The following is a 25,104-nucleotide window of genomic DNA, read 5'->3' as shown; positions in this document are numbered from 1 at the left end:
GATTCTACTAAAGGTCTCCACAGTCTTCCTTTTCCTACACATCTTTTATGTAAGGTGTTCCATTAATAAAGAATAACTGAGCTGCTATGAACTCTTTCTAGAACTTTCTAACATGGATGAAGCATAATAACACACCAGGCCAAGTACACCTTCTTCTCCTATGTTTTGAACTTGAAACTCCACCACTATTTATAGATAAATGTGTTCATACACAGCAGCTTTGAATAAAAGCAACTTCGCGTGTGACTTTCCACTTTGACATTATGTATAACTGGCACTTAGCATGACAACAGCGAATTCACATTTACAGAATGTCCACTCACTCAGTCTTATCTTTGTGCAGATGAGCTACAAACTGGATATAAACAGAAATAAAGTATAATTAAACCAAGACCTCATACTTGGCCCGCTGACCTGGCTCACAGTTGGTTTATCAGGTGGATCCTTGTGAATAACCATCTGGTAACGCTTATAGACCTGGTAAGACTCCTGAAATGTGGCTGTGAACTGAGGACTTGGTGGAGAAGATCTCACCACCCTCACCTTCAGAAGGGGTTAAAAAACAATGTTTATTAATTCATTCATTGATTCACTTCTGCAGAATATGCAGTAACAGAAACTCCCAATCAGAAAACTATGTTTCAACAAATATTAAAGCATAATCATATATTTTAACATTAAAAATCAACTGTTAGTAAATGAAGAAAAAGTTATTGCTACAATATACAATCTACTTAAAGAAAGCAACAGAGGATATCCTGTATATTTAAGTCTCATCTCTGACTAATTACATATATCTATCTCTTCTGTGAACTGACAGGTCCTTCTAGCACTGATAACACAAACACTCTTAAATTTTAGTTGTCCACAACTTAATAAAAGTCAATCAGTCAGAATTACTAAGAACTTTAACTAGACCTTTGGGCAAGTTTATTCATCATTATAAACTATAAACCTACAACTAACCCTATAACTATGAGAGGCAACTTTCACAAAGTGTGTGTACTTCACTATACAGTTAGTATACGTAGACTCTCTTAGGTTTCCTTTACGCTGTAATGATGTCAAAAACAAAACTTTCTGGGCCTTAAATAAGTTAAAAATGGTAACTGTGCACAAGACTAGCTGACATTTATCTTATTAATTACTAACCAAAATTTGGGAAAATTTGTTACTAATAAAACAGTAACAAAAAGAAATTAAATATACTACAATAAGGGCATAACTGGGCACTTCATGTTGGCGAAGGGAAGAGTGATACCCAGCAAATAAACTCCTCACACCCTGGGTACTACCATGTTAAGCTTGGTGGGTACCTAGGCAGTTTGGATGCTCACCTTACTAGAGCTACTGGAGGTGGGTGGTCCTTGGTCTTCCCACAGGGCAGGGAACCCGGATTACTCTTAGGGATGATGTGGGAGGGGGACTTGATGGGGGAGGGGGAGGGAAATGGGAGGTGGTGGCGGGGAGAAGGCAGAAATCTTTAATAAATAAATAAAAAATAAAAAATAAAAAAAATGTAAATATTGATACCTGCAGAACTATTTTTGAGGTGTGGTTGGCTCCCTGAATAAACTACTTATGATCAAATGATTAAAACCTCTTCTTAAAGTATTTTAAGTAGTACAATCAATTCTCTACAATTCAGGGAGGGGGAAATTCAAAACTTATATCAAAGTAGCAAGCAGTTGTAATAATCAAAGCTGTTAAAATTTGTCTGAAATACATCTACAGTGAACGGTTTAAAATTTCTGTGTGTCTGTGCGTGTGCAGTGCATGCCTATGTTTGGCAGGCCAAATGCAGCTCCATTGCTGTACATCTTAATGCCTCTCACTAAACCAGAAGCTCACCACTTTGGCTAGGTAGGTTGGCTAGCCAACAAGCTCTGGGGATCTGCCTGCCTAAACCCCGCAAAACTGGGGTTACAGGCATACACAGCCATGCTTTTTACAAGGGTGCTAGACATTCGAACTCAGGTCTTCACTCTTCCCCACTGAGCCATCTCTCCAGCCCATCAAGATCAGCATTAATATCCTTAGATAACATTAAGCTAAAAATTCAATCAAGTATAAGGATATTTTAAATTAAAATAATAATAATATTTTAATATCATGGTTAATGTCTTAGAAAATAATTCTATTATATATAATTAATATTAAAGTTCCAATTTGTTGTTGAAATATGAAACAATCTGGGAAAAATGGGAGTGTAGCATAAAAAATGTTTAGATAAATTAGCTAGGATTTTTGTTTGTTTGGTTTGGTTTGGTTTTTTGAGACAGGGTTTCTCTGTGTACCAGATCTAGCTGTCCTAGAACTCACTTTATAGCTAGACTGGCTGGGATTTCTTAATGAGAAAGGATCTGGTAGTTGTGTTGGCTAGTTTTATGTCAACTTGACACAAGTTATCTGAAAGGAGGGAACCCCAATTGAGAAAAATGCTTCTAAAGATCTGGCTGGCTGTAGGGCATTTTCTAAATTAGTGATTGATGAGGGAGGATACAGCCCATTGCAGGTTGTGCCTTCCCTGGAGTTCTATAAGAAAGCAAGCTGAGTAAGCCATGGGGAGCAAGCCAGTAGCCGCACCCCTCCATTACCTCTGTGTCAGGTCCTGCCTCCAGGTTCCTGCCCTTTTTGAGCTCTTATCTTGACTTCCTTTGATTATGAACAGAGATTATGAACAGTGTAAGCCACACAAACCCCTTCCCCCCAGCTTGCTCTTAGGCCGTGGTGTTGTGCCGCAGCGATGGAAACCCTGACTAAGACAGGAGTGTCGGTAGGTTCAGGTTTACAGAGGGGACACTGGTGCTACCTTGATCAAGACCTAGGTTGGAATATTATAATAAAACTCATTTACTTATTATGGTATAAACCTTTACCATTTTAACTTCTAAAATAAAACTAATTTTAAAATGTTTTTGTATTTGTAAACTACTTAACTGCAACCAAGTAACACAAAAGACCAGAGTACCCTGATTAACATGCTACAACTGAAATTTTTAAAACAATTTTAATAATAGTTGCCTAAAATATTTTCTAAAGGTCTTAAAGAATTTTTTTCAAATAGCAGTTGATTTACTGTAACATAAATGCTAAATAATAAAATCTCAACAGGTAACTATCAGTACAAAGAAAATAAATATTCAACATAACACAACAGCCACAAACCCCTCCAAGTACCTCTAACTTGTGTGACGCATTCTCTGGTAAAGATTCAAATATTAAATCTTCAAGTGACTTGGGCTGATTGGATTTAGCCTTTGGTAACAAAGATGCTGGCTGACCTTGAGCCTGGAAACCCTCAAAGGCTCCAGCTGAATTTTGCTGCATGAGTTTTAACCTTTTCCTTTCTTTCCGCATTTCTTTTGCTTTTCGGCACGGAGGCTTACTCAAATCAGCCCCTTTACCTAAAAAGGATGCCAAAATATTAGAGCAATACACTTGACCCTAGAAATGTTTTTTCAAGTCTTATAGATTATACGGTCCAGAGTTCACACTGAAGTTTCCCAGGATCATTAAAACTCTACCAAAACTCTACCCTAGAGACCGGGGCAGTCAAAAAGGGCAAACAGTCTACAAACTTCTCAGCGCAGCTGTTAGTAAAGGCATTTGTTCATTCACTCCTCCATCTATTTTCAGATTTTAAGTATCTGCCCATTTTTCTGCTTCTGCAATAGGTATCACTACGCGAAGGATCTTCTGCCTCGCTGGGACATTTCTAGGGACATTTTTTAATCTAGAACAAATTCTGGTGAGTGATGGGCATGTTGATTCTTTTAATTAAGAAGAATCCTAGATCATTGTAACATATTTGCATTGTAACATATTTGTAACTCCAAACAGTGCTCACAAGTTCAGTTTAATGAATTTTGTTCTAATTAAAAGAACATGTAATTAACTGACAGCTCTTTAAAACTATCTGGGTATAGTTCACCCCTTTAAGTCCAACACCTGGGAGCCTGACATGGTGGATATGTTAGTTCCAGGCCAGCCCCTTCTTCATGGCGGGTTTTAACCAGGACTACGCGGTCAGACCATGTCTGAAAAGGGGTACAGGAAGAACCCACTACTATCAAGGTAGAATAAAAGACAGTGGAATGCTGATCCATAAAGGAGAATTCCATAGCACACCTTCTTCTCCTAAGGCCTACAAATCCTTGGGAAGAGGCTGGAAACATTAAAAAGCCAGTGGCTGTGGATGACTACAAGAAAACTGTTTTCCAGACACAGCAGGGCAGTTACACAGGGGAATTCACAGCAGATGAGACATCATGTGCATGACCGATCCAAGCTCAGGCCACACGAGAATTTCCACATGGGGAAGGGAGGTGGACACAAAGTCTCATCCTAAGCTAAGTAGCTATTGGCAACTGATAGCTGCTGGGAGTGGGAAAGTCGCTTTTAAGGTATGTGCATCTGTTGGGTTGATCACCCTCCAGTGAAAGGCACACATCCAAGAATATATGGGCAGCACAAATTGGATTGGGTGGGTTTAAAAGAGGGGAGGCACAGTTGAGTGAGTTGAGGAAGAGAAGGGTAGGAGTGAGTATGATCAAAATGCAGTGTAAAAAAATCCTCAAGGAATAAAAACAAGGAAAGAGAATAAGTTGAAACCAATTTTTAGGGTTTTGTATTTCTTTTCAGGTTTTTATGAATGATCATATATGTCATCTTCACACTAATTCATTCATAGGACTACTCTTATATACTGCCAGATCATGTAATCCCTGCCCAACTCCCCCAAAACAACACAAGAAAACCTAATCGGTCTCTAGGCCTAACTACCAACTTATACAAAATATACACTACCTGGCTTAGGACCAATATGAACTTTGACTGAATGTGATGGTTCACCAGAACCCAACTTCTCCTCTATAGCTTGTGGATGAATTAATTCCTTAGATCCTTCCTTCTTTAAACTATTTTCCTTCTTCTTCTCTTCACTCTCTATGCCTCCTTTGAGGTCACTGCTGAGTGTTTTAAGATCACACTTTATATCCAACTTGTTTATTAATGCAAAGTCACCAGCAACAGCATCCTCCATTGTAGAATCCATGGGTTCATCTACAAAAGAGAAAAAATGAAAGCCCATCATCAGCTATAATATTTGACACATTTTAGATTAGTATAACTGTTAAGTAACTGGGTTGCTGCAGTGTGTCTGCCAAATCCACTCTCGTGCCTTCCAAAGCAAGGGAGCTACACCTGAGACAAACCACTCTAGCAGAAGAATGTACCTCCAGGAATTGTGCCTGCTGTGGTCAAGCTCCCAATGGTGGATATCCAACTGGACTACCTAATTTTGTCTTTAAGAAAATTGTGACCTAAAATTACAACCATTTTCCCTTGGCCTGGTGATTATGTCACCTCCTATGAAATCAGTTTTAGATACAAGTCAGAAGCACATAACAAGTTAAACAAAGATCCAAATGTATAGGTCACATGAAAACATAGGCAATCAATTTACATATGGACTGTAATTTCTAGACACAAAAAAATTTCAAAACATTTCTTATAATAATGTACATATAATAGTCCACCAGAGATATACCAAAACTATTTCCAAGGCTCTAATCAGCACTTAACCTCTAAAACCAAGCCTTCTAGCCTCTTTGTTGACCCCAGCTAAGCCAATTCTACTCTAAGTTGTCTAATTGGGACAATGCATGACGCCAAAGAATTTACCTGCTAGGCCAACCATCATCTCTCCAGTGATTAAGATCATGACCATGACACATTCAAAACCTACTTGTGGGGCTGGAGAGAAGGCTCAGAGGTTAAGAGAATTGACTGCTGTTCCAGAGGTACTGAGTTCAATTCCCAGCAGCCACATGATGGCTCATACCCATCTATAATGAGATCTGGTGCCTAGAACACTATATACATAATAAATAAATTAAAAAAAAAATCTACTTGTGGAATGAATGAATAAGCTAAGAATGAATGAACAGCTAAGATTCCCAGGACTAGAAGCTTCTCTAGTGACATTTTGTTTGGTTTCTAACAAATAAAGCTTGAAGAGTGCAAACCTAAGCCACTAGTTAGCCATAAAGGCCAGGTAGTGAAGGCACACACACACCTTTAATCCCAGCACTCAGGAGACAGAGGCAGGCAGACCTCTGGGAATTCAAGTCCACCCTGGGCTATACGAGATTGAATCTGTCTAAAAGAGAAACAGCTCACACAAAGGTGATCCCAGCACTTGGGATGCCACATCTTTAATCCCAGCACTAGGGAAGTAGAGACAGGAATGATATGGCTGAGCAGAAAGAGAAATATAAGGCAGGAGGAGACAGGAGCTCAGTGCACTCTGAGGTTTTGTGGAAACAGATGCAGTCTGAAAATTCATCTGAGCATTCGTAGAGGCAGGATCACCCTTCAGACTGAGCAATGGTAGAGGTAAGAATTCTCTAGTGGTTGGGCTGCTCTGCTCCTCTGATCCTTCAGTTTTCACCCAATAGTTGACTCTGAATTTTTATTATTATTAAGACCAATCAGAATTCATGCTACATCTGTCACAAGGACATCACTAGAAGCAAGTCAGATGTTTTGTTAAAGCATCTGAATAACAAATATTTCAGTTTAAAAAGTCACAACATCTTTCCAATGATCCTCAATTTTCTTTCAAACAGACTCTCCTAGTATGTACTTCCTACATTTGAAGGGTCTAGTGAGACAAATGGTAGTGTCACTGGTGTCATTAGCTTTATAGGATTACGTCATACCAGTCTCCTTCCCCACCTGACCTGAGTGAGACATGTGAAAATGAGAGCCTTGAAGAGAAACATTAGAGAAAATAGTTTCCAGACCAGATCTTTTCTTACCCTCACAACTGCCTTTCGAAATCTCCCCTTTAGCCAGAAACTTCAGCATTTTTTTCAAAACTTTTTTGTGAGATTTTGATGGTTGAAACTGTAAAGGGCGACACCTAGAAAAGCAAGAAATATTTTAAAAGCTTTTAATGAGATCAGTTTAGGATAGTACATTGTAGACTGCAGCATATTTCATGTCTGGGGTTTTTCTGTAAGATGTGATTTAAAGCAGCCTCTAATCCTACTCCAAAACTCTAAAATTCACTGTAAGTACAGTTATAGTTAAGAGATTTTAAGAAAAGGAAGAAGGAAGAAAGAAGACGAGGAAGAGAAAAACGCATAAACCAGAGGAAAAAGAGAAGGCAAAAATATTGGAAGGTAGGGAACAGATTTATAGTTAACTGACTGAGGTAACCAAAATTGAATCCTAACTCAACAATGAAAAACCCAGTAAGGTATTCAATTTCCTCTCTATCAGTGGTTCTCAACCTGTGTGTTACGACCCCTTTGGGAGTCAAATGGCCCTTTCCCAAGGATCACCTAAGACCATCAGAAAACACAGACGTTTACATTACGATTCACAACAGTAGCAAAATTACACTTATGAAGTAGCAAGGAAAATAATTTTATGGTTGGGGTCAGCACAGCATGAGGAACCGTATTCAAGTGCCACAGCGATAGGAAGGGTGAGATCACTGCTCTTTCTTATCCCTAACAATCCAGCTACTGCTGACATGTGGCTATATCTGAAAGTCTAAGCAAAGCTGCATCTAAAATTAGGAGGACACCTTCGAAATCTGTTTTCAAGACAGTCCCACGTCAGACCGCCTTCTCAATCCCATATAGTTGATTCCTCACACAATGCAGCTTTTAGAGAAGAGCAAAAAACAGTCTTCTGCATGTCACATATACATATGATGTGGGATGCTCCCTGTATGCTGTGAATATGTTTTATTATCATTGGTTAATAAAGAAGCTGCTTTAGCCTATGGCGGGAAAACCTAACTGAATACAGAAAGAAAGAAGGCAGGGTGGGCCGGGCGGTGGTGGCGCACGCCTTTAATCCCAGCACTTGGGAGGGGAAGGCAGAGGCAGGAGAATCTCTGTGAGTTCAAGACCAGCCTGGTCTACAAAAGCTAGTTCCAGGACAGGTTCCAAAGCTGCAGGAAAAATAAATAAAGAAATAAATAAAATAAAAAAGGCAGAGTTGAGGGAGACACAAGCAGCTGCCAAAAGAGCAAGATGTGAGGTAACAAGTCACAGCCTTGTGGTAAAATGTAGACTAACAGAAATGGGTTATTGTAAGTTGTAAGAGTTAATTAATAACAAGCTTAAGTAATAGGCCAAACAATATGTAATTAATATTAAGCCTCTGAGTGGTTGTTTTTAAAGTGGCTGTGGCACCAGGCAGAATGAGAACCCTCCAGTTAAACACTTAAATCAGGGAGCTAAAGAAGTCTACATACTGAATGCTGCCAACCCCATCGCACCCTGACCACCAGCATTGCGTCTTTTCTCTCAAAACAGTGATTAGACCTAAAAATATTTACTTCACAGAATCTCCAACACAATAGCCAAGCTAAAGCAATTTACCTAAAAGCTACAGAAAAAAAAAAACAAACGACCCATTCTTTGGATGCATAACATTTTTACGGGGACACTGAAAACTGGAATCACCAGACTCTGTCTCTCCTACAAAGATGGGTGCCAAACAAACTGCTAAAAGAACAGACTCTACAAGAAGAAAAGCTTGGAAATTTCTTTGGAAAAAAAATCTCTAAATTTTTTTGTTTTGTTTTTCGAGACAGGGTTTCTCTGCAGTTTTGGAGTCTGTCCTGGAACTAGTTCTTGTAGACCAGACTGGCCTCGAACTTAAGAGATCCATCTGCCTCTGCCTCCCAAGTGCTGGGATTAAAGGCGTGCACCACCACCCCAGCTCTAAAATTTTTACAGCAGCACCCCTACCCCCTCCCAAAAAAGACAAGGGAAAAAACTGTTTTCAGTAGTAAAGTCTGATGGTAAAAATTTTTAAGTAAGAGAGTTTAAAAAAAGGGGGACAGGGGCAACTTCTCAAAAGAGTCAATAAAAAAAAAGATGAAAAACTGAAAAGAAAAAAGGAGAGAAATTTTGGAATACATTGCAGTCTGCCGTGCGCTAGCACCTTTCTCTCTAAGCTCCAGAATATGGGAACTCCCTCTCTCCCGAGCAAGGCTTCCTGCTCTCTATCTGCCCTGGGCCTGGAGGACTGACCTTATCTAAAAGCAATCTCTAAACCAGGAGCCTGACTCATTTTTAGCTTGACCCTGGCACAGATCTCTGCTAAGACGACTTGTGCTAGGAGTTCTGCAATAGGACCCTGCTGTCACCTACTAAGTCTTGGGATAAGAGCATGCCACTTAATACAAATCAGGACTTATCCCCAGACTCCCCAAATAAAGTCGAGTTGATTCACTGAAGTCTATCTCTCCTCTGTGTGCGTGTTGTGAGGCCCACAGTTGGAAGCCTGTTCTACCTTGACCGGAGGTCAGAATTTGAGCTTATTTTGCTCTCTCAAAGTTGCTGACACAGGTGCGGCTACAAACAAGACATCCTGACCTAGGAGGTGGTAATTAGTATTTTGAGGGTAGAGGTGGATCCACCCCACCTGGACCAAAGGTCCGAGAATTTAAGTTTATTCTTTATATCATGCTAATGAAGTCTGTTGCCCCCCCCCTTTTGGAGTGAAGTATACAAGTGTGTGAAAAATAAACAAGGTGAATCAGTTATTCACTCAACATCCCTCCTGATGTTGTTCTGTGTTTCTGTTTCTTTTCTTTTTTTTTTTTTTGGTTTTTCGAGACAGGGTTTCTCTGTGGCTTTGGAGCTGTGTTTCTGTTTCTTATTTCTACCTCTGTTCCTTTTGCTTAATAATTCTAATGCTCACGTTCCTACCCTGGAATGTTCAAATTTTGTCAAAGCTGGTTTTCAACTGTGTTGTGTGTGTGTTCTCTTATACATGAATGCTAGCTTTTAAGCCTTCGATAGGCATGCTATAATCCATATAACTACAGAGGTTAGGTATCAAGAAACAGACTACAAAGGGAAGAGAGTCGTCCCCCCCCAGAAAAGAGAAATAGAATACATACTTATGGAGAGACAGTGGGGATACTGGAATAGGATTAAGTGGGGAAGAGGGTGGATAATAAGGTTAAGAGAGGGAATGTGGGGAACAACTAACATTAGGGCCATTGGAGAGGTCATGTGGAACACTCCTACTCTAGAAGATTCCTAAATACATTAATATACTTATATTTATGTCTATTTATAGAGATAGATAGATAGACAAGTAGATAGATAGATAGATGGACAAAAGAAATAAAAACAATGGAAGAGACAAAGTCTCAATCAGTCATCTATTGCCACCAAGCGAAACATCCAACGCCAGGGAGTGGGTTACATCAGTTGAGTCATTGACCAAACATGCTCCACAGAAGCCCCAAACATCCCCGGCTATTGCCAAGGCTATTGGTTGCTCTCCACAAACTAATGCTAAGGCCTCTTTGCTGAAGATAACACTTACATATCTCACTGAACGCAGAGAAGTCAAGCTGGTGTCTACCTAGAGCCTTCACACCTACTGACTAGTGTTCATGGTTCTGCACGCTACCAGAGAAAGGTAACCATTAACCCAACTACAAACCCTGTGACCCACAACAGTGACCTTCCTGCAAGCTATGCCAGTGAAACTGTGGCACAAACACTGTGGGAGTAACCAAACACTCTCTGCTTGGATAGAAGACCCACTCCATGAGACGGATGCCTGACACTGCTCATGTGGTCATGAATCTGACTGCATAGGTCATGGGCTAAGGGAAAATCAAATAGTTTTGTTCTGCTGAAAGAGCATATCAATAAACTGAGTCCTAACAACATTCTGCTATCCCCATAAATCAGTGTCAGTCAGCCATCATCAGAGAAGCTTCCTCTTGCAATATATGATAAAACAAGCATAGAGACTCTCCCAGTGGTCATGTCAGAAAAGCGACCAGCAGGTGGCACTTGAGCTTCAGGAGTTCAATCCACCAGGAAACAAGGCTCTGTGACTGAATCGCAGATAGGCAAGGCCCCAAGGGCTTTGGCTTCAGAATGTCTCTTACTACTGCTGTGACTTTAAATGTTTGCCACTGTCATTTTCCTCTCGTATCTGGCATGGTGTGAATGGGTGTGGGAGGATTCCCATTGCCTTTAATGTTGTGTGACTATCTCATGGAAATATCCCATTCTACTGGGGATTTTTACACCTGTGGATCATTATGAAGATGATTTCATCTTAAGCTGTACTGTTTAACTGAAGTAATGAGTTTATACAATAGAATACAAAACAGAATTTTAACAATTAAGAACTTCTAACGAATATAGTAAGGCATTATGATAGAGATTAGTTTAGTGGGAAAATTAATATAAGCAAAGGTAGAAAGCAGGGACTGGAGAGGATAGAAAACAGGAACAAGGAAGTATCACAGGGCTAGGACTTCTGTGTTTCACTTGAGAAGCTGTATGGACTATGGGTTAGGTTAATGATTAAGGAAAACAACTGAGTCTCAAGAATTAGGCTAGCTCAAGTTCTTCTTGATGTTGGGAAATGTGTTCACAGGTTTCAGGGTACATAACAGCTGAAACAAAGCTTTAAACAATTGACTTCATTTAACTAGAAAACAAAGAATTGGATGGTTAGTTAAGATAATTGGACAGAATCCTAAAATACAAAAAATGAAACAAGTAACCTGTTTTTCTGGCAATTATAAAACTACTGCCTACGTGAATGGTTATGGCGGAAAGGTCCTGCCCGGTCTGTGAGAAGTCTAAAAGGAGTTTCTCAGAAAATGTATAAAGTTATGATTAAGAAATATAGTGGGAGCCGGGTGATGGTGACACATGCCTTTAATCCCAGCACTCAGGGAGGCAGAGACAAGCCAATCTCTTCAAGTTCAAGGCCAGCCTAGTCTACAGCGTGAGTTTCAGGACAGCCAGAGATACACAGAGAAACCCTGTATCAAAAAGACAAACAAACAAACAAACAAATGTATTAGGGTGAGCTTGTTCCAGAAAAATGTTTCTGCTGTGATTATTAGTACTGTGAAACTTTTAGTTATGGGAAAAATCCTCCTCTTTGAAATGGACTTGATGTGAGGAATATAAAAACAGTGTGTGAAAAACAAAGGAACAAGAAGTTTCCTCCCTCAGGAAAGCAGTCTGTGTGCTTTTCTCACCAACTCTGCATCTCACTTCCAGTCACTGTGACCTAAAGGCCAGACTCTATAAAACCCACAACTGGACAATGTGCAGAGACTGAGGGATTTGGGGACACTTAGTCCTAAATAGGAAGTCTTTATTAAACCTCTCCCCTGAGGGTTCAGGAACTATGCCAAAAAGGAGGCAGAAAGAATCTAAGAGCCAAAGGGAATGTATGATTCCAAGGAAACAGTGTCTTCTAGATATAACAGAACTAACACACACATGAATTCACAGTCTGTGGGGTATTGCTGTGACAGGCCTGACCATGTAATTTTGGAACTGTGGTCAAGGAAAGTCACTGAGGGCAATGCAGAAGATGGAAGCCTGACTTGTGACGTTCCAGAGGAAGTTTAAAGACTCTGTCAGGGCCATCTGTTATTCTGAATTAAGATTCTGTGGTTCGCCGGGTGGTGGTGGCGCACGCCTTCAATCCCAGCACTCGGGAGGCAGAGGCAGGTGGATCTCTGTGAGTTCTGTGAGGTCTACAAGAGCTAGTTCCAGGACAGGCTCCAAAGCTACAGAGAAACCCTGTCTCGAAAAACCAAAAAAAAAAAAAAAAGATTCTGTGATTCGCCGAGCGGTGGTGGCGCACACCTTTAATCCCAACACTCGGGAGGCAGAGGCAGGCGGATCTCTGTGAGTTCGAGGCCAGCCTGGTCTACAAGAGCCAGTTCCAGGACAGGAACCAAAAGCTACGGAGAAACTGTCTCGAAAAATTTAAAAAAAAAAAAAAAAAAAAAAGATTCTGTGGTTCTTGCCAGTCGGAGTTATCGCACGCCTATATTCCCAGCACTCAGAAGGCAGAGAGAGACAGATCTCTATAAGTTTGAGGCCAGCCTGATCTACAGAGCAAGCTCCAGAACCAGGACTACACAAAGAAACCCTGTCTCAAAGAAAGAGGAGGGGGGAAGAGAAAAAATTCTGTGGTTCTGGTTCGCTGAGGCTGAAGAATCAGCTGTGATTAACAAGACACCAGAACTGCTAAAGTAAGGCCTTTGCTCTGCTGGTCAGCCAGTGCTGCTCAGCAGTGCCGAGATATTAGAGATGACTGACTGAGGTGAAATCTCAAGTGTTTCGTGAGAGTCAGTGCACAAGCTGTGTTACAGACAGTCAAGGTTGTACCTCACACTGAGCCAAACTTGGTAGTGTAAAAGTCATCCAAGTGGTACTGGTGTTGAAAGCACAAAGAGGTCATGAAGAACAGCTGAGGCTTGGCACTGTGAAAGGCCAGAAGGGGTGAAGGAACAGCCTCAGAGGCAGCTGAAGACCCAGGACTAAAGGGGTCATGCAGAAAAGCTGAGGCTTGGCACCATGAAGAGAGCTTAGCAGAAGCTATTAGAGAAAGTGCAGGCTAGTTGCAGCAGAAGATGCCAGCATTTTGGAGAAGCCAGTACCATGGGAAGACCACCAAGAACAGCAGCAGCAGTGGAGTGGAGCCAGCCGGAGCCTAGGAGACAGGTCGTGTGTACTATAGAGGGCAGAGCCTGGAAAGTGACCTTTAGAGGAGCCCACAAGGCTGTGAGCAAATCACAGATACTGCTCACTGAGTTATTTACACTCTTGGAGGCTGGTTCAGATAGTGACTGTGCACTGGTTTTTTCCCTCTTCAAGAATGGACTTAATTTTTTTTTTTTATTTTACAAGAGCCCACAGTTGAGAGAGAGAGAGAGAGAGAGAGAGAGAGAGAGAGAGAGAGAGAGCGCTCAGGTATCTACAGAGAATTTGGATTTTAATGTATAATCTTGGGATGAATAAGAAAGGTTGTGGCTTAACAGTAATGTGTTGTGTGTCATGTTGTCAGGGCGTCACGTGTGCTGGACAGCCTTATGTACACTTGACACAAGCTAGAGTTGTCTGAACGGAGAGAGCCTCAGTTGAGAAAATGCTTCCATTAGATCCAGGGCATTGCCTTAGTTAGTGATTGATGGAGGAGTCAACCTATTGTAGGTGGCACCATCCCTGGGATGGTAGTCCTGGTTTCTGTAAGAAAGCAGGCTGGGCAAGCCATGGGGAGCAAGACAGTAAGCAGCACCCCTCCATGACCTCTGCATCAGGTCCTGCCTCTGGGTCCCATCACTGCTTCATTTCCTGTCCTGACTTCCTCCACTGACAGACTATGATCTGTAAGTATAAACCAAATAAACCCTATTCTCCCCAGCTTGCTTTTGGTCATGGTGTTTCACTGTAGCAATAGAAACCCTTACTAAAACAGGGTCCCAGCACCCAGAAGGAAAAATGGACATGAACTCCTACCCCTAACCAAGAAGCTATGTGCAATTGACATCCACTTTCTACTTATTTCATTAAAAAAACAAAACAAAAACAAAAAAGCTAGCCAGGCAGTGGTGGCACACACTGGGGAGGCAGAGACAGGAGGATCTCCACGAGTTTGAGGCCAGCCTAGTCTACGAGTGAGTTCTGGAACAGGCTTCAAAGTTACAGGGGATCCTGTCTTGGGTGAGGAGAAGACCTAGACTCTGCCAGGCAGTGGTGGTACACATCTTTAAACCAGCACTTGGGAGGCAGAGGCAGGCAAATCCTGAGGTCAGCCTAGTCCAGTTCCAGGACAGCCAGGGCTACACAGAGAAATCCTGCCTTGAAAAAAAAGTAATTTCCACTAGCTAACAAAGTATTTTTTCTTTTTTTTTTAATATTTATTTATTTATTATGTATACAATATTCAGTCTGTGGATGCCTACAGTCAGGAAGAGGGCACCAGACCTCATTACAGATGGTTGTGAGCCACCATGTGGTTGCTGGGAATTGAACTCAGGACCTCTGGAAGAGCAGGCAATGCTCTTAACCACTGAGCCATCTCTCCAGCCCAACAAGGTATTTTTTCATATCATCTTTATACCAGGACTAACTAAACAATATAAGAATCTACTTATCAATATGTGGATTTCAAATCAGTACATAGAAAAGACAATTTATTTACTTTCCTTATAATGTCTAAGTAAAGTAGAAACAGTATTTTCAAATCCTATGATTCTACTTTAAATACACACAATCTTTGTACTGTAGATCCTTACCTTATTGTGTATTGAGGACAGCATGTTTTATTCATGACAGGTTTATACAGATATTTCCCACTTCTAAAATTATAAAAACAGTTTGTTAGTTTCTTATATACTTTTCACATGTACCAAAATAGATTAGAAAAACTCTAAGGGTAAAATCTAAAATCTAATCAATAGCATAAAAAAACCAACTTTTCCTTTCCTAAACCTCAACAGATGCACCACATTCTCATCAGTACCTTCCACTCCTTCAGCGTCTCCATCTGCTACTATATCAGCACGAGAGACATAATAAACCTGTGTGCGATGAGGCTGGAGCATTGGTTCAGTGGCTATGGGCGTCCACCGCTTTTCCTGGGGACCTGAGTTCAGTGCCCAGCACTCAAAACCCCATTCCTTCAGCTCCAGAGGCCCCAATACTCATGAACATGACACCATACAGGCACATATGCATACACAGAACTTTAAAAACAATAAAGTTCTTTTTAAAATTAAAAAATGCCCATGATGTTGTTGGACAGATGGACTTTCCTCACGGTCACACACACACGCACACACAAACATACACACACATACGAGCTTAAAGTACCACTTAACAAGCCTCATTTATAGGCACTGTAGACCTGTTGGTAGAACCACGGATTCATTTCTCAGATCAGGAACCTGAGAGTCCGTTTAGACTATTGTTACCTTATTATATACTGAGGACATCATGTCTCAAACTCACCTCCACAACCTACCAGGAAGATTTCTACTTGTTAAATATATCTTACATTTGTCCTCTCCTTCCTGCCTCCAGGAGTGCCCTCTCAAATACCTCTCTGACTTATAAATGAACCTTTCTAAAACAATTTCCTCACATTGCTCTCATATAAAACCCCTGAATGGCTCCTTCTTACCTTAACGGGGATCCTTATGACATCATCTAAAACCCTACATCTGACTTCCATCTACATTATGAGACTCATTAAATTTAATAGGTGTTAACATTTTAATTGGCATGCTCAATTTCCGCTTTAGAAAATACTGGCATTTAGTACTTAATGCTTCATATTGCTTACATTTACATAAGAAACTTTCCTAAAAGTTACTTAGAAATAGTTATCCAGTCACCTTTAACCCCAGTACTCAGGAAGCAGACCCAGATCTACATAAAGAGTTCCAGACCAGTCAGGGGTACATAGTAAAGACTATCTCAAAAAACAAAACAAAACCAAACAAAAACTACCAAGAAAACACAACATATGAACAATTACAGAATCAATTAATCAACTGTGTGTGTGTATATGCGTGTGAATGTGTGTCTGTGTGCATGTGTGTGTCAATCTTGGGTCAGCGAGATAGCTTCGTGGATGAAGGCATTTGCTGCCTAGACTGAAGACCTGCTCTGCTCCCCAGAACCCACAAAGAAGGAAGGAACAACCACCCACAGGTTGTCCTCTGACCTCCATAGACATTGCAGCACACAGAAGCCAATACCCAAACACAAGTAAATGTTTTTTAAAAAAAAAATGAACTTTTTAAAAGGCAATCTAGGAGAGATGGCTCAGTAATAAAAGCCCTAGCTGTGTGAGCATAAGGTTGGAGTACAGATCCCCCAAACCAGGCAGCTATCTATACTGCTAGCTTGCAGGAAGCACAGACAGGGAATCCCCAGAACATGGCTGGCTAGCCCAACTAGTCAAAATGGCACTAACTCTGGAGTTAATGAGAAACCCTACTACAGTATATAAGGTGATGAGCAATCAAGGGGAACGTCTCAATTCAGCCTCTACACAGATACACCCATACAACATACAGAAACAGAAAGAAGTGAATCTAGAAAACAATCAAAACTCAGGAAGAAGCCAGCAAAACAGGTCATCAGATAAAGGCAAGCTCATGAGCTCGCGCATATTCTCTCTCCTCTCTCTCTCTCTCTCTCTCTCTCTCTCTCTCTCTCTCTCTCTCTCTCTCTCTCTCTCTCTCACACACACACACACACACACACACAAAGTAATAAGATCTATTGAAAACAATTTTTTAAATGACTGCCAAGTACCATCAAAAATTATATTAATTTTTGGTTTTGGTTTGGTTTCTTTGAAACAGGGTCTCACCATGTAGCCCTGGCTGGCCTAGAGCTCACTACATAAACCAGGCTAGTCACAAACTTACAGACATCCACCTACCTCTGCTTCCCAGTGCTGGAATTACAGGCATGACATACCACACTCAGCAGAAAAATTAGTATTGATTTTGTAAGATGATAAAGGTATGGTAGATAAGTTAAAAGGAAAACCATTTCTCCTTACTTTAGCTTTACCAATATGTTTTCTACAATAATTAGCATGGAATCTGCTGTCAAATATTTTGCAGAGGACAGCATAGAGAATTAGTGAAAGACTAGAACAATTCCAGTAACTGTCAAAGGTTACTAATAAGCACACAAGGTTGGTTAGAATGTATTTGGCTTTATGCATCATTTTTACCTTTCCAAATAAATTTCTGAGAACAAAGTACACAAAAAAAAATATAATAAACATTTTCTTTTTTTTTTTTTTTTTTTTTTGCTTTTTCGAGACAGGGTTTTCTCTGTGGTTTTGGAGCCTGTCCTGGAACTAGCTCTAGCTCTTGTAGACCAGGCTGGTCTCGAACTCACAGAGATCCGCCTGCCTCTGCCTCCCAAGTGCTGGGATTAAAGGCGTGCGCCACCACCGCCCGGCAATAAACATTTTCTTAAACTTTCTTACAACCTCAGGTATTCTGTGCAGTTATACGACGCAACTGAACAATAGCAAAAAGAATCTGTGTTAGCCGGGCAGTGGTGGCGCACGCCTTTAATCCCAGCACTCGGGAGGCAGAGGCAGGCGGATCTCTGTGAGTTCGAGGCCAGCCTGGTCTACAAGAGCTAGTTCCAGGACAGGCACCAAAGCTACAGAAAAACCCTGTCTCGAAAAACCAAAAAAAACAACAACAAAAAAAAAAAAGAATGTGTTAAAGAGCTTTACCTTCTCCATCCTCGGTCTATGAGATCCTGATAATCCTGTACTGTCAAAGAGTGTGCCCACATGCCTGAAAAAGTAAGTACCACGTTAATTCCAGAACTCTGCATTGTCCTATTGTCTTCTTTTTAAAATTCTAAGTGCTCAAAAAAAAAAAAAGGTAAATTAGGCTAGGTGTGTGCTAATGCACACCTTTAATTCCAATACTCCAGAGGCAGAGGCAGATGGATCTCTGTGGCTCTCTGTGCATTCCAAGCAAGCCAGGCCCTATGTAAACAATTAATAAAAATGAAAATGGCAAATTTAGACTAAAATTCTAAAACATTCATACTGGAGTAATAAAGTTTATACGTACTTCATCCTGAACATAATACTGAAAACACAAATGAAAATAAGATCTTATCTTTCTAAGATAAGAATAGTGACACAAACCTGTAATCCCAGAACTTAGTGAGTAAAGGCAGGTGGAGGCAGGTGGAGGCAGGTGGAGAAGAGAGAGACTAGCCTCAAGTATATAATAAATTTGAAGACAGTTTGGGTAACATAGACCTTTTGTGCAAAAAAAAGTCAGGTGTAGTGGCACAATGTCCTTGACCCAGCACTCAAAGAGGCAGAGGCAGTTAGATCTCTCTGAGTTCAAGGCCAGCCTTGGTTACATGGTGATGACCTGGCTAGCCAGGGATACATAAGAGAAACCCTGTCTCAAAACAAACCAACAAAATCTACTCGAACTAAAGAATCAAATACATCAAAAGTGATTCAAATTTAATTGAAGATTAATAAATAGTATCTATGACAAAAATCTAGATTTTCATTGGAATTGGACAATTATGACACAAACTTTCATTAATATCTCCAATGAGTAACACATTGGTCTCACCTATTTGAGAGTTGCCATTTGTTTTCTGTTACTGTGATAAATACCATGACCAAATGCAGTTTGGGGCAGAAAGGGTTTATTCACCTTACAGTTTAGAACACATCCTGAAAGGAGGTCTGGCAGTAACTGGAGGGAGGAAACCGGAGGCAGTACCTTAAGGCAGGAACCTACAGGCAGATAACTCGAGGTAGGAATCTGGAGGCAGGAACTGAAGCAGAGGGCATGGAAGAACTCTGCTTACTGGCTTGCTTTCCACAGCTTGCTTAGACTGCTTTCTTGTAAACCCTAGTACCACCTGCCCAGAGTGGCATCAGCCACAGAGAGCTTGGCCCTCCTACATCAATCACTAATCAAGAAAATGCTACAACACACTTGCCCACAGGCCAAGCTGATGTAGGCATTTTCTCAGATGAGGTTTCTTTTTCCCACATGACGCCAGCATACGTCAAGCTGACAAAACTAACAATTCTACAAAACTAACAATTCGAATCATTGATATGCATGATATGTACAGCACAGGCTTCAACAATAAAACTAGAGAAAACTGTTGTGATATTTTATTTGTGCTGACAAATAAAACTTGCCTGGAGATAAGAGGGTGGACCTAGATACTAGCTTACCATGGAGGTCTAGAGGTCTGTACAGACAGCAGACAGGAAATGGCTGGGGGAGAGAGATTAAGGCAGGGTGTAGACTTGATCTTTTTGCTCTGAGTCAGAGAGGTAAGAAGTGACTGTGTCTGGTCCTTTACTTCTCTGATCTTTCAGCTTTTATCCCGATATCTGACTCTGGGTTTTTATTATTAAGACTAATTAGGATCGCACTTCATCTGGCATCTAACTCTGGGGCACAAATTCATGAAAAAGCTGCTTGCCTGTGGCTTTGTAGCCACCAGTACAGGCCAGAGCTGCACATGGCCAGAGTCACCGCCTAAGGACTAGTTTTCTTTCTTTCTCACTCTTTTTTTTTTTTTTTTTTTTTTTTTTACCCCAAGCCCTGTGAATGAGTCTGAGATTTTTCTGTTGTAGCCTCTCTGAAGCAAACTCACAGGCATTTGAACTCCAGGTTAGCCCCTCACCACCGGCCAGCTCTGCCTTTAGACACATCCCACTGTATGTGCCTCTTCCCCACGATCCTCTGTAAGTCAGAGTTCAATAGCAATGTGAGTAAACCAGCTCTTCCTTGCTTCAGTTCCTGCCAAGTTCCTGCCTCAAGGTACCTGCCTCCGCTACCTGCCCCCAAGTTCTTGCCTCAAGGTACCTGCCTCCTCTTCCTGCCTCGGGGCACCTGCCTCCACTTCCTGTCCTGACCTTCCTTCATGAGGGACTGTAAACTGGAAGATGAAATGAACCCTGTACTCCCCAACCTGCATTTGGTCATGGTGTTCATCACAGCAACAGAAGACAAACGAACTTTCAAAGGGTAGTCACTCGCTAATACCAAAAAGCTAATCATCTGAAGCTCACAAGAATCCTCTGAATTTGCGGCCACTCAGATCTGCAGTAGAATATCAGTCGCCCAACAGAAGGGTGCCCTACAGTGAATATTAAAACTGAAACATTAAAAACTCATAGTTATTTCTCTACATGAAAAGACTTTTGTTCCACAAATCTTCAAACACAAAACATTTATAGTGGACAGTTTTCTCTTATCCAATTCTCTGTCCTATTTGATGTGCTTTTCTTTGGGCCTTATTCCTCCCAGCTGTCACTGGGAGGAGTAGAACATCTGCATCCTATTTTATTTAACCCTATGCTGTAAGCATCTTTCCACTTAACGGTTCTTCACAATGGTACTTTTAATGATTGTGTAACTGTCTACTTAAGACCACAGCTCACCTAATAAACACTTTTTGTTTTTCAAGACAGGGTTTTTCTGTGTAGCCCTGGCTGTCCTGGAACTCGCTTTGTAGACCAGGATGGCCTTAGATACACCTGCTTCTGCCTCCCGAGTGCTCGGACTAAAGGCAAGTGCCACCATGCCCATGCTACCAAATAAACACATTTAATGAATCTGTAAACCAGTACATCATACTCGGCCAAATCACTAACAGTCTTTGAAACTGCACAAACGTCTAACCTAAATTTATATTTTCACAGTTATCTCGTTTCCCACCTGTTGGATTTGTCAATCATGACACTTCAGACAGTATGATGTTCAGTTAACAAACAAATCTTAAGGTATCTGAATCCTAGCCAGGCGGTGGTGGCACATGCCTTTAATCCCAGCACTTGAGAGGCAGAGGCCAGCCTGGGCTACAGAGTGAGTTCCAGGACAGCCAGGGCTACACAGAGAAATCCTGTCTCGAAAAACGAAAGGGAGGAGGGAGGGAAACAAGAGAGGAAACAGGGAAGGAAGGAAACCTGAATCCTGACAGAACACAGAACACCGTGTGTTGATTTTGTTGTGGTCGTAGAGGTGGGTTGACAGATGGCATGGTACGAAACCCAGATAAAAGAATATCAAGCAGATGGGGACAATCAGTCTAGAGACCCTGTTTTCTAGTATGTTCTCCCAGACACTCTTATCCAAGGTTGACAGTGCGCAGGTGTTCACGCACACGCCCCTCCACACCGGCAGCGGGGGGGGCCCGGCTGTCCAGCACCCACCGCGGGGACGCAGGGCAGCGGTCAGCTCTTAGGAGCCCCCCAATCTCCTTCCTCCTTTCCCTCTCGCAGACCAGCAGCTGTTGGTGGACGGCAGCGAGGGCGGGCGGAGCACCCCCGGGGTTCTTCCCGCTGCTCCACAGGCAGTGGGCGACCAAGTCCCTCAAGCATCACCACCCAGGACGCCCCCTCAACCCAAAGCCGAGGCTGCCGGCTTCCCACGCCCGCCGGCCCGGCTCACTCACCGTTGGAGACACTGCACGCCACATTCTTGCAATAGCCACACTGGAACACGGTCTGGCTCTCAAAATACTCTACGAGGCTGAAAGTAGGCGCGCTCCAGGAAGCCATCGCTGCGGCCTCCGCCGGCTCAGCGCCACCCAGCCCACCGCAGCCGCCGCCGCCTCCACCACCCCACAATGCAGCGCGCGCGCCTCCGAAGACCGCGCGAAGCCACTCGGGAGCTCGCGGGCCGGAAAGACCTGGCAACCTGCGTGACTGACGCCGCCCGCGCCTTATTGACTGAGGGCAGCCTTCCGCTATTTCAGTTCCTCCTCTGTGAGGGGCGGCTATCAACCGTGAGGGTGAGGTGGGAAGACCCAGCCGGAAGGAGGCGACAGGCTGGGCAGAGACGAATGAGCCCGGGAAGCTGGAGACGGGTGACCAACGGCCTTAACCCCCCGCCAGGGACCCGCCGGGACGTGGCGAGGGCCTGGCGGGAGGCCGTTACGGCCACCCGGACCGCGGGACACTCACCACACGACGTCTTGCCCTCCCTGGACGCGCAGTAGCCGCAGTGGTAGCCGGCCTTCAGGCCCTTGTATTCCACCACCGAGGCCATGGCCGCCGCCGCGGGCTCGAGGGCCGGCCACGCCTCTCTGCGCCAGGCAGGGGCCGACCTCGGCGGGGCGCGGGGGCCCCAGACGGGAGGACCGAGAGCGCGGCGGGTGCCGGGTTCGGACTCCCCGCCGGATGCCAGGACGGGCCTCCGGACGCCGGCCTCGGTCGCAGGGGTGCGCCTCGGGGCCCCGTGTTCGTGCCCAGCCTTTTAGTTAATCAACATTCCTGATCGCACTCGAGTTATCGGCCGGTTTTCCGGATAGGGAAACTGAGGCTCCAGGCTGTGACTGACCCAGCCACTTCCCGCAGGACTCCTGTTGGAAGTCAGTTACCCTCTCACAACGGCTGCGCCAGGCCACCTATAAGGGATAAGCCTTTTCCAAACCAGCTGGCTTAAATGGTAGAGGTAGAAGAGCTTAACATCCCGGGCAGCGAGGGAGCTAATTGGCTATGATGAAGTGCCACCTGTTTTTAAAGGAAAGGTAGAAACCCAGGTGGTGGTTTATGCACAAAATCTTTAAATATCACTGAGAAAGAGCGTCTAACTCTATAAAAGGCCAAACATTCATATAGGCTGAATTTATCCCATGGGTCTCCAATTTGCGACCAGTTTTAAAGAGCATGTTTTAGGGAATGAGAGCGTGAGGCAGAGTATAACTATGCATTCATACTTCTGCCAAGGGAATGAGCCTTAGCCTTTCCCTCTGGGTGCAACAGTTTTAGTCCGTGGCACAGTAATTTCCATACGCAACCATAACGTTAATAATACCTTTGTGCGGTGTCGAGAAAATAAAATCATGAATCATCTTTGAAAAATTCTGTTTGCGCCTGTCCTGCCTGCGAATAGCAGAGATATGTCCCCCCCTTCATCCCATGCCAGAGGAGGCCAGAAGGCATTGGACCCGCTAAAACCCGACTGGCAGACCGTCCTGAGCTACCTATCTATAACCAAGCCCTGCGTCTTCTGCCACTGAGCCCTATCTCTCCTGCCCGTGAATAAACTTTTTCGACTGTTAATGGAGCTCAGGATGGCCTAGAACCCTGGACACCCCTGCCCCAGGGTCCACCGTGCAGGTGTGCACCCCTGCACCTGCAGTTAGATGTATATTAAATATATAAACAAGTAAATTTTAATATTTTTGACCTTAGGACCTAAGGTTGTTTGTGCTGGCGATGTTTCTAGTTAAGGTTGAAAGTTTATGACCTGGTTGGTGACTTAAGAAAGAGAGGGTGTGGGGGGGGTGTCCGAGGGGAGGGGGCAGAGGGAGAGGGGAGCCAGGGACAGGACAAAGGACAGCCTCTGGATGGAGAGGAGACAAACATAGCCTATAGGAAAATGGCAGTTTATAATGGTAAAAGGGGAAATTAGGGTGAGGTGTTTAATTTTAATTGGACGCGTTAATTAGGTGAGCCAAATAGGACTTTTAAATGATGGACTTCAGTACTTTGACAGCTGGATCTGAGCAGTCAGCCTCAAGAGGAGGGAGTGGGCAAATACTGGACTAGACGGCAGGGAGTAGTTTTAGGAGTGTGATCTAACAGCTTTTAGCAAGGCAGAGGGAGCCAGGGAGAAGGGCAAGGCCTGCCAGAGCCATGTTTGCCAAGCTCGAGCTGGTAGAGTCCCTTCAATTACTGTCATCTACAGTTCCCAATACCTACTGGGAGTCTTGAATTAATGAAAATATAGATATAAAAGCAGATAAGAGGAAACTACTAAACTCTTCTGTCACTTCGCCTCACCCTTAGCTAGTGTGCTCTAGAATATTCCAACCTTGAGCAATAATAATGAGAATGTCCAAGATCCTGGGCCATGTATGTTCATTCACCTTGATTACAGCAACATCACCAGATGAATGACAGCAGCCAGAGACATTGAAGAACTCGCTGAATGCATACAACTAGTAAGGGGTAACCGTGATAAAAAGAAACCAGTAAGCCCCATATGGAGTGAGGAGGCAGAGGCAGGATGGATTGTTTTGAATTTGAGGCCTGATCTACATAGGGAATTCCAGGCAGTCAGGGTTAAACAATGAGATCCTATCAAGAAAAACAAAACAAACAAACAAACAACAACAACAACAACAAACCCAATAGGTCCTAAGGTAGACCTGTGTGAACCAGTGTTTTCTGGATGGCTATATTTTGCTAAAAAGCCAAAGGCAGTTTTGTTGTTGTTTTCTATTCTAGGCCCACAAGCCAGGATTTGAACCGGCGACCTCCGGCGGCACTCCCAACCTCTCGGCCAGCACTCAGACTGTTTCTATTCTAGGCCCAAATGAGGGGAGGGAAAAGCAAAGCTCAATTTGTTCCCTCTATTAAAGGAGTAACGAAGAGTTGTCTTTGCTTTTAACTTTCTTTCTTGACAGGACACAGCTGTCAAGTTGCACCTCTCAGTTTCAGTAGCTCAGCACACAGGTGTGGCATCTGGTCTGTGAAGCGCTGCGCACTGATACAGTGAAGGATTTTTGCATGGTAGTAGCAGGCCCACAGTGCAATTAAAGGGACTTAAGTGAAGCATTCTCCTTGACCCCTAGAGGAGTCTGTGAGTAGGTGCGACCTAAGGGAAGCCAGAGACAGAAACAGCTAACTTGAGGGTGGAGAAGGAAAGCATTCTCCAGAGGAAGTGGACTCAACAAGGTGGGAAAGGGCGGAAGAGGGCTGGTAGCAGTAGACTCCTGGAAGACGCTT

The 25,104-nt window shown here is 43.0% G+C and overlaps 1 protein-coding gene across 7 annotated transcripts in view; it reads right to left on the bottom strand.

The window, feature by feature from the left end:
* Positions 1–22,763, bottom strand: part of Ate1 (arginyltransferase 1) — a 131,907-nt gene extending 109,144 nt beyond the window's left edge. For 2 of the 7 annotated variants that reach the window (XM_057778534.1, XM_057778528.1), the window contains exons 1-7: positions 21,822–21,972; positions 18,097–18,160; positions 15,119–15,181; positions 6,825–6,928; positions 4,810–5,064; positions 3,181–3,407; positions 415–543 (exon numbers count right to left, since the gene is read on the bottom strand). In XM_057778534.1, the coding sequence (XP_057634517.1) occupies positions 415–543; positions 3,181–3,407; positions 4,810–5,064; positions 6,825–6,928; positions 15,119–15,181; positions 18,097–18,160; positions 21,822–21,927 (948 nt within the window). In that variant the 5' untranslated portion in view covers positions 21,928–21,972. Of the gene's footprint in view, positions 1–414; positions 544–3,180; positions 3,408–4,809; positions 5,065–6,824; positions 6,929–15,118; positions 15,182–18,096; positions 18,161–21,821; positions 21,973–22,332 lie in introns of those variants that run through there. The other 5 variants (XM_057778529.1, XM_057778532.1, XM_057778530.1 and 2 more) reach the window with 4 other exon arrangements.
* Positions 22,764–25,104: the final 2,341 nt, after the last annotated feature.

This window comes from Chionomys nivalis, chromosome 8 (genome assembly GCF_950005125.1).
Source record: "Chionomys nivalis chromosome 8, mChiNiv1.1, whole genome shotgun sequence".
NCBI classification, from domain to species: Eukaryota; Metazoa; Chordata; class Mammalia; order Rodentia; family Cricetidae; genus Chionomys; species Chionomys nivalis.
The sequence above is the reverse complement of the archived record's forward strand: the minus strand, read 5'-3'. Positions and strand labels throughout refer to the sequence as shown.